Source organism: Mytilus edulis, chromosome 1 (assembly GCF_963676685.1).
Source record: "Mytilus edulis chromosome 1, xbMytEdul2.2, whole genome shotgun sequence".
In the NCBI taxonomy this organism is placed as follows: domain Eukaryota; kingdom Metazoa; phylum Mollusca; class Bivalvia; order Mytilida; family Mytilidae; genus Mytilus; species Mytilus edulis.
In genome coordinates, this window is record NC_092344.1 from 83,456,595 (window position 1) to 83,466,100 (window position 9,506).

Consider the following 9,506-nt stretch of genomic DNA (forward strand, 5'->3'; position numbering starts at 1 on the left):
GATCAAATAAAAAATGGGTGTCTTTCGCCTCATTTTTTCGTTTCCATTCACAAAGTTTGTGCGATAAAAAGTTGGAAAAAAACATTACAATAATTGCCAGACCAATGTATGGTAGGGACATATAAATACGGACTGTCATACAGGAAACAGCCTATATTACATGTACAAACATTACATAATCTTGATGTTCATATAAACCCAATACAAAGGCTATTTTAATACTCAGCTATCCAAAAATGAATTCTATTGCACACTAGCTCTCATATTTGAAAAATCCACAGGGGCCAAAATGCGAAACTACACACCTAACTGTGGAGTGCTACCTAAGTAAGGTTAGTGTAGGCTCAAGTTTTTTTTAATTGGTGAAAATGATAAGTAAAATAGGCCAAGATATATCTGTTCAATCTTTTTTTTTTAGACTAGACGTATATTCTTGAAAATTTTGGACCATGTTGATAAACTTTTAGAAAATTATATAGTTAAAACAGTATATTGCATTATGCTGACAGATGGTCTCCAACTTTTGCAGTTCAATAGTAAAAAAACATGTTAAATTTTCATTGAAAATATCAGTTTACAGGTTTTTGTTGATAATAAATACCACATTGTATAATGAAATTGAGGCATTACAGAAGCAGTTAATTTCGATATGCTGGTGAATAAATACAAGCCTTTCCTGTTAATTTTCATAATACAGATTTATTAATGTAAATTAATGGTACTCTATAACCTCTTACAAAACAACTAAACTATGCAAGAAAATGATATTTAGAAAGGAAATGAATTTATAATTAAATAAATTATTTTTTGGACAATCCTTAAGACAGGAAAGAGGGTCTATTTCTTGGTTACACTGTAAAGTAGCCATCCATACTTGTTATTTATGTTGTTAATCTAGTTAATGATAAGTCTATAGTCATTAATTACTTATAATCAGGAGATTAAATGGCATGACAATATAAAACTATAACAAAAGATTAATTTTGTAATTCAGACGTAAAATCAATAATCCTTCTTAATAAATATAATGCATGTTCATGTGTCTTGTTTCATGTCCAGTATTTCTTAGGATAAGTTTTTATAAGGTGGCAAACATCAACAGCTAAATTTATTCATGAATGTGATTGATTTGATTTGTGCTGGTTTACCTTTGTAATACAATGTTCCTAAACTGGAATTAAGTTTCCCTAGCATGTACCCTTTATAATAACCAACACATTAAAGTTAGAAAGTATCGTGTTTATTCACCCCAAAAAAATGGAAATCATTAGAGCTGGTGTGGACCACTAGCAGCTTTTATTGTCCTGTGTATGCATACAACACCTTCTTTAATCATAACTTAAGGCTGAAATTCTTTTGGGGTGGGGTCCACTTCCTATATACAAGGTGGTAGGACGTGCTGCTGTCAAAAGTGTCCTTTTCAGGCATAAAAATATTTGAATAGGTCGGGGAAACTATCAGAAATATATGATAAGGTCAACATACAATTCAACTTTCAATTGATTTTGAATAAAGTATGGTCTTTGACCATTGTTGAAGGCAGTATGGTGACCAACAGTAGTAAATTTCTGTGTCATTTGATCTCTTGTGGAGAGTTGTCTTATTGGCAATCATTTCACATCTTCATATTTTTATATAATAAATCAAGGACAGTTTCAAAACTTACAAATCTATTGAATGTGAATGAATGAAGACTAAGTTATGTGATGTTTTTTATGGGTTACCTAAGGATCAAAGTGTAAAAACGTCTCTTTACATGGAGCTCTTCAAGTATGTTTCAATCCCTGGCTTTCACATTTTTGGTTTTAAGTGTTTTTCTGATAAAATTAAATCCAGAAACCTGCCTCGGAAACACATACCAAATTCATAAAGTATTATTTTTTTGTCCATTGTTTAACTGTTACCCTACTGTTACATAGTTACTCTGATATAATCAGGAACATTCAGAGATTTAAACCAATTTTTTCATATTCACAGTGTAGATACTATTCTGTACGCTATCCGGAAGTCGCGATTTTCGAAGCGAGGATTTCAAACTGGCTAACAGAACGGTTTTGTTTTGGTGCTTTTTCTCATCATTTGTTTACTCCTATATCTATAAAGTGCTTTGCACATCTTAAATGTATGTATAACATCATAAATATGAGTAACTGTAACAAAAACATGCAGTAGAATATAAAATATTCGCGTGCATCACACCAACTTCATAGAAAAATGTGAAATCGATTGACAATTTTGCTCTCGTAGTACAAAGCAGATAATCTTTTATTGCGAATATTTGCATCAGTTTACAGTAAAATATATACTGTTTCAATATTCCTACCGTATTTAAGTAGAATGTTCGTATTTCAAATAAAAAAATATGCTTTCCTTGAGGAACCCAAAATAAATTACTGTACGATCAGTCTAAAACTGACTGTATTCTAGTAGCGATTTCAGATTTTTTGTCTGTATGACCAGTCGTGATTTTGAAGAAAAAAACAACAACAAATGGAAGTTTTTAACGACCTTGACTGAAAAACAACGGCAATTTGAAGGTATATACGTGTCTATGTGATATTATGATTGTGTCCATGGAACTATAACGTGTAATTTCTTTCATCAGACAATACAAATATATTTCTGATGATTTTTGTAGACGGCAAATTAATTTTTGTTCCGTCAGTCTTACTTAAAATCAAATGCCTAAAAAGCAATACATGATTCGCTTTGTGGACTGTATTAGTGTGTCGTTGCAGTTATCTGTTTAACTATTACATTTTTAAAGACTATTTACACCGTCTACCGTTGATCAATTGGTGATTACATACATCAAGCCTGTCTCCTTTAAAATGACAAAAAATAGATAGAGAAAGCTTTGTTAAAAAACTTTAGGTATTGAGGAAAGAATTAACGAAATTATACCCCGCCACTTCTATAGTCCATGTTTTGGAAAAAAATAAACCACCAGAAAAACTAAATTATAGGTGCACAGGGGCATCATTTAATAACGAATATGAGAAAGTTTTATTAATACTAGTATATGGTAAGTTTTTGAAAGTTGCGTATAGTAAGCGGGTACCACCCAATAAGGTAATGGAAAAGTCCATATCATGGAAATAAAAAACTGATGATTTTTCGAAAAACCAAAATAAGAGGTACACAATTGAATTAAATGATAAGGAATCTGAAAAAAAAAAAAAGATTCATTAAGTTATGACAAGTGTCTGAAGGAAGTTGTGGATATAAAATAGGTACGCCCAATATAAGGTTATGACAAAGTCCGTATTTACGATAGAGAAACATCAAAAATATTTTTACAAAATATTCGAAATAGAAGGTCCGGTCCATACATACATTAATAGATTACAAATGGAGCAATTTTAGAAAAGTTTAACAATTGGTTTTGGAGGTCACGGTTGGAAATATCTGATGGGTGCCCCCATATAATGCAATGTTCAAGTCCGTATCTTATATAAAGAGACCCCATAAAATATTCTTAATAAAATCAGAAATACATTCCTTTTTTTATATAAATAAGGCCGTTAATTTTCTCGTTTGAATTGTTTTACATTGTCATTTCGGGGCTTTTTATAGCCGACTCTGTGGTATTGGCTTTGCTTATTGTTGAAGGCCATACGGTGACCTACATTTGTTAATATCTGTGTCATTTTGATCTCTTGTGAACGGTTGTCTCATTGGCAATCATACCACATCTTCTTTTTTATATTTTTTATATTTATGATACGGAATCCGAGAAAAAAATAATTAATAGTTATACCAGTGACGGATTCAAGAAAATTGGGATCCGGCGGTTTGAAACTCTTTTTTTTTAACTTTCAATGCATTTGTATGGGAACATATATTTGGAATCCTCTTTTCTCCTGGATTGGACCCCCTCTCCATTTAAAAATGTCTGGAAACACCAATGTATATTAAGTGGTGTATGTGGAGATGCGCTTGCAAAACCGGCGAAACATGTTGTACCGGTCCAACGGACGAACGGAAAGACGGACTTCATTATCACTATAAACCATCGCCTCACAAAGTGGTGTACAATTGAGTGTGAAAGAGACAGATCTACATCCAAAACAAAGTGAAGGAACTGTGATCAATTATAGGCTACAGTACGGCCTCGAATGTTTGTAAATTCATGCATTTTTATATAGTAACTATTAAATCTGTGTGTTTGTACAATTTTAAGTAAAACAGAGGACATTTCTGAAACTTCTATAAACAAACAAACCTTTTTCTTATTTCAGCCACATTCAAACATCCTTATACTTAATGTAGTAAGTCGAGTACGCCCTATCAAGCTAAAACATGTTTGAAAAGTTTACAGGATGTGAATTTATTAAAATATATTTGTGTTATTTAGAAAAATGCCATCTTCTAATGTATCGTAAATAACTTTGAAATCACTACTAGAATACAGTGAAATAACGACTGATCATACAGTTTCAAAATATACAAGCGAGACTGATCGTACAGTGAGAAATTCAAACAAGTGTAATTTTCTTATTTCTGGCTTCAAAGATCTGGCTGAAACTTTTACCACCACTTAAAATACACTTTATCTAGTAAATTAAGTCTGAATTTTACGTTAATTTGTACAGTAAGAGTGCAAAAAGATTGTTTTTAGGTTCACCAACTGATTTTCCTTAGTGATGCACTTGAAAATCTCTTAATTAAGGCAAAGATACGAATAATGAATGTGCTAAATTTAATTATAAACCATTTGTGAGTATCGATGTCAGCTGAATTAATCATTAAGCAATGTACAGATGAACATCTTACCGTTTAATATAGTATATCCGACAAATTTAAAATGTGATCCAAAAAGTTCTCGCTTCGAAAATCGCGACTTCCGGAAAGCGTACAGAATAGTATCTACACTGTGATATTGATTAAGATAATAGAACTTAAAACTCACCATGCATAAACTTGGAGATTAAACCTATTTACAAAAGAATCAATTTTCTGATAGATTGTAAACAAATATTTGATAAAGGACTTTTGAAATTCAAATAAGTTCCAGTAATAATGTTCAATATTTCATTATTTTTACTAGCCACTCATAATTGAAAATCTACTTATTTATAACTTTTGTGTAAATAATAGTGCTGTAGTTTTCTGGGACAATTCAATATAAAAATATCAGATTTTCATATGGTCCAGGAAGCCAATGTTCTTGAAATGACATAGTTATACAAAAGCATATGAAAATAGATGAATTTGGAAGTAAAAATTGACAGAAGTTAGTTTGTTCTTAAATGAAAGACTCAATTAATGTGATTCTGTTCTGAGTTATGGTCCAATTAGTTTGTAATAACAACCAATCAATATTTGTTTGAAATTAACAAAGTCACTTAGGAGGCTGGCGATGATGAACCATTTTAAGTATTATATATACCACGCTATTTACGAGTTAACATATTTAAACGACGAATTCTGCAGGATGAGTTCGTTTAAAAATGATAATGAGTTAGGCGTGGTGTATATGTTTTGTAACATCATTCAAAAGTTGCCTGGAGATTTTTTATCCAATTAAAAACCCAGTGGGAATGTCGTTCTAGCCCCCTGCTTAGCACGTGCACGAGAAAATCGATCCAGTTAATTTTTCGAAAATCAGCCGGTTCATTCAGAAATACTTGTGTCGTGCATTCACTTAACTGTCAGTCACATGGAGTCGTAACAAAGAGGCGGGGTTTAAATCATAGTTTAACATGAAAACTATCAGATTAAACCATAGTCTAAGCTCCCCCTCTCTACATGAAGTTGCAAGCACAAAGTACGTCATGATTTTTTTTTAATGGAATAACATATCAATCTTTATATTAAACCATGGTTTTTCAGAAACTGAACTAGTAAGCAGATTATCACGTAAAAACTTCAAAGGAAAAATGCCGTGTTATGTTAAAATTATAGATATCAAATTTCTTTTTAAATTTTTAAAGTATTTACTTGTTTTAGAAAGTATTAATTAGCAATATGCAAAAATGCAGGTGCCATATCATTTGAAATACGTCAGGCAAAATTGAGACTTTTTTTTGGCATGAAAATGAACAAAAGTTCCGCTTATAACCCTCAACTTGTTTTCAGTGTAGTATGTTGATTTATTTGATGTTAATTGCATCACCTTTCAGCATCAGGAAATTGACATAGTTATACTGGCAGGTAGTCAGACAATTAAATAATTATTCTGTCCTTTCTTACCTCCAATTAAAACATCATGCTTAAGTGGCATTATACTATAAGTGATAGCACATAAAACATGAGAATGATAATGGAGGCAATTAGTAGATTCCGTAAAGGATTGTCATATTTCTAGAACAATTTTATTTAAATGTTATAATGAATGTACTTTCTGTGAAATTTTATACTGAACCATGTCCAGTTTTGAACTAAATCAGCCTTGTTTAATATGGATTTTCTTTTTCAAATTGTGACTTGGAGTTGTTACCACATCTTCTTATTTCTTGTTATAGATTTCAGCACACAAGTTGATTCTAGATTCAAAGTTTTATTCAGAGTCGATATTTAATAAACTACATAAACACAAGCTCTAGTCAGCTTTTCAAATCGATTTGAAGGAAATATCTTTGTTTTTTTAATTTTGACATTTTATTTTGACTTTTTTCAGGAATGATGATTCAACAGATCAAAACCAACATCAGAACTTTTCAGCTTACAGTGGTACAAATTTTCATTGTGATTGTTAACTTTAATATTTAAGTCTCCCAAACAAAGTTTGGAGACTTATTGTTTTTGGTCAGTTCTTATTATTTTTATTATTATGTCACCCGATCGACAATGTCGGGTGACATATTGCTTTTCCTCTGTTTCTTTTTCAGTATTATTATTATTATACTTCCACCTAATTTTGTCCGCCCGCTTTCTCAGAGCCAAAAGTACCAATCCGAATGATGGTGCACTATAACAAGGAACCCTGACTCCCCAGAGTCTGTGCAAAATTGGAACTAAAAAATGGCTGTCATCACCATGGAAACGGAAAAATGGTGAAAAAATAAAATTTTGGAGTTCCTTGAATTATTTGTGAATGCTTAAGCTTAAAATCTTTAGATTTTAATACAATGTAGGTGCCCACTATATACAGGTTTTGGATGATTTTGGCACATTTTGGATCTGCTATGTTGCCATGGAAACTACACCAAAAATTTCAAAAATATGGAAATGCTCCAATTTTTTTGAAACTTTAGCATAACGATGAGCAACTTTGGTAGATGTGGAATTTGGCGTTGGAATTTCCAAAATGTCTGCCGTTTCCATGGAAACAATGCAAAAAGGTCAAAATGCTCCAAAAACTTCCGGGTTTGGTGAATAACTTTGGTATGCTTGAACCTAAAATCATCAAATTTTTATGCAATATAGTTGTCCACTATATACAGGTTTTGAATGATTTTGATAATCATTGGAACTACTATGTTACCATGGATACAGGAGCAAAAATTTCAGAATGCTTCAAAATTGATGAAACTTGATATGATTGTTAACTGTCAAGTCTAGATATGACTTTTGAAGTTGGAATTTCCAAAATGGCCACGGTTGCCATGGAAACTGCAAAAATGTCAAAAATTCTCAAAATGGTTTTAACTTAATGAAATTTGATATTATTGGTAACTGACAAGTTAAGATGAGACTTTTGACTTTGAAATTTTCAAAATGGCTGCTGTTGCCATGGAAACGGTATAAATGTGAAATACTTTAAAATGCTCTGAATATACTGAACATTTACAAAAAGATGAATAGCCATGCATATTTGTGCATTTACTGTTAAACAAGTTTGAAATGGCTGCCGCTTAGTGGCAATAGGGGGAAGGGTGACATCCGCTATTGCTTGCAATGGCAATTCTAGTTCTTCTTCCTCTTCCTCTTCCTCTTCCGCCACTTTAAAAAAATAACTTGTCCGCAGCGTTTCTCCAAAACCGCTTGTCAGATTGACTTGGGATTTCGTAAAATGGTAGACTAATATGTCTAGGTGAGCCATCAATCTTTCGTTTGTGCATTGGGGTCTATTAAGGGCTATTTTGGGGGGGTAGAAAGAAGGGAGGGTTTTACTATAGAACCCTATGGGATTTTATTTTCTAAAAATTTCAAATGAATATAACTTGAAAACTGTAAGTGGTAGATACATGCAGTCTTCAGAAATGATTATAGGACAATAAAACAAATCACATGAAATATAGGGGGAGTCCCTGGGAGTTCACCCCCACCCCCTTCAATTTGAGAATATGCTTATATCTTGTAACCGATCCAGATCCCCACCCCTAAACCATATATATTCCTGATTGGGACAATAAAACAAATCAAATGCAATTAAAGGGAGGTCCCCGGGGGTCATCCCCACCCCGTTCAATTTCATAATGTGCTATTATCTTGTAAATGGTCCAGATCCCCACCCCTAAACCATATATATTCTTGTAGGGGACAATAAAACAAATGAAATGAAGTTAAAGGGAAGTCCCTGGGGGGTCACCCCACCCCCTCTTGTTTGAAAACTTGTAAACGGTCAACATCCCCACCCCTAAACCATATATATTCTTGTAGGGGACAATAAAACAAATGAAATGAAATAAGAGGGAATTCCCTAGGGGGTGACCCCACCCCCTCTTGTTTGAAAACTTGTAAACGGTCAACATCCCCACCCCTAAACCATACATATTCTTGTATGGGACAATAAAACAAATCACATGAAATTAAATGGAAGTTCCTGGGGGTCACCCCCACCCCGTTCAATTTGAGAATGTACTATTATCTTTTAAGCGGTCCAGATCCCCACCCCTAAACCATATATATTCTTGTAGGGGACAATAAAACAAATGAAATGAAATAAAAGGGAAGTCTGGAGGGGGTCACCCCACCCCCTCTTGTTTGAAAACTTGTGAACGGTCAACATCCCCACCCCTAAACCATATATATTCTTGTAGGGGACAATAAAACAAATGAAATTAAATTAAAGGGAAGTTCCTGGGGGTCGCCCCACCCTGATCAATTTGAGAATGTGCTATTATCTTGTAAACGGTCCAGATCCCCACCCTAAAACCATATATATTCTTGTAGGGGACAATAAAACAAATCAAATGAAATGTAGGTAACTTCCCTGGGGGGTCACCACCACCCCCTCCTGTTTGAATACTTGTAAATGGTGGAGATCTCTACTCGTAAGCCATATATATTCTTGGGACAAAAAATCAAATCAAATGAACATATGAATGGCGAGTTATGGGAGCTTTGTTTGGGAGACTTCGTAACAGCATCCTGTTACAATTACTTCTTGTTATGGATGACTTTTATTACTTTTATTCGTTTTTTCTTATACATTTATACTAATGGTTAGAAATTGATTTGTTTTGCTAATACATTAATACTTATGTTGATTTCTATACATTTTTTCCAATTTAAATGCTTGTAATATAAGCTGTTTACAATTCAACTAGAAATTTTCTCCTTTTTTTTTTTTAAATTTGTTTGTAAAATGATATTGGATGAGTTATCATGACATTAAA

General features: G+C 32.8%; 1 protein-coding gene across 3 annotated transcripts in view; it reads left to right on the forward strand.

Moving 5' to 3' along the window:
* LOC139492623 (trichohyalin-like) overlaps positions 1-9,303 on the forward strand; it is an 81,752-nt gene extending 72,449 nt beyond the window's left edge. For 2 of the 3 annotated variants that reach the window (XM_071280776.1, XM_071280782.1), the window contains exons 49-50: positions 6,623-6,710; positions 9,278-9,303. Coding sequence is in view for 1 of the 3 variants with exons in the window: in XM_071280789.1 (XP_071136890.1) it covers positions 6,623-6,628 (6 nt within the window). In the remaining 2 variants the exon portion in view is untranslated. The remainder of the gene's footprint in view (positions 1-6,622; positions 6,711-9,277) is intronic. The other variant, XM_071280789.1, reaches the window with a different exon arrangement.
* Positions 9,304-9,506: the final 203 nt, after the last annotated feature.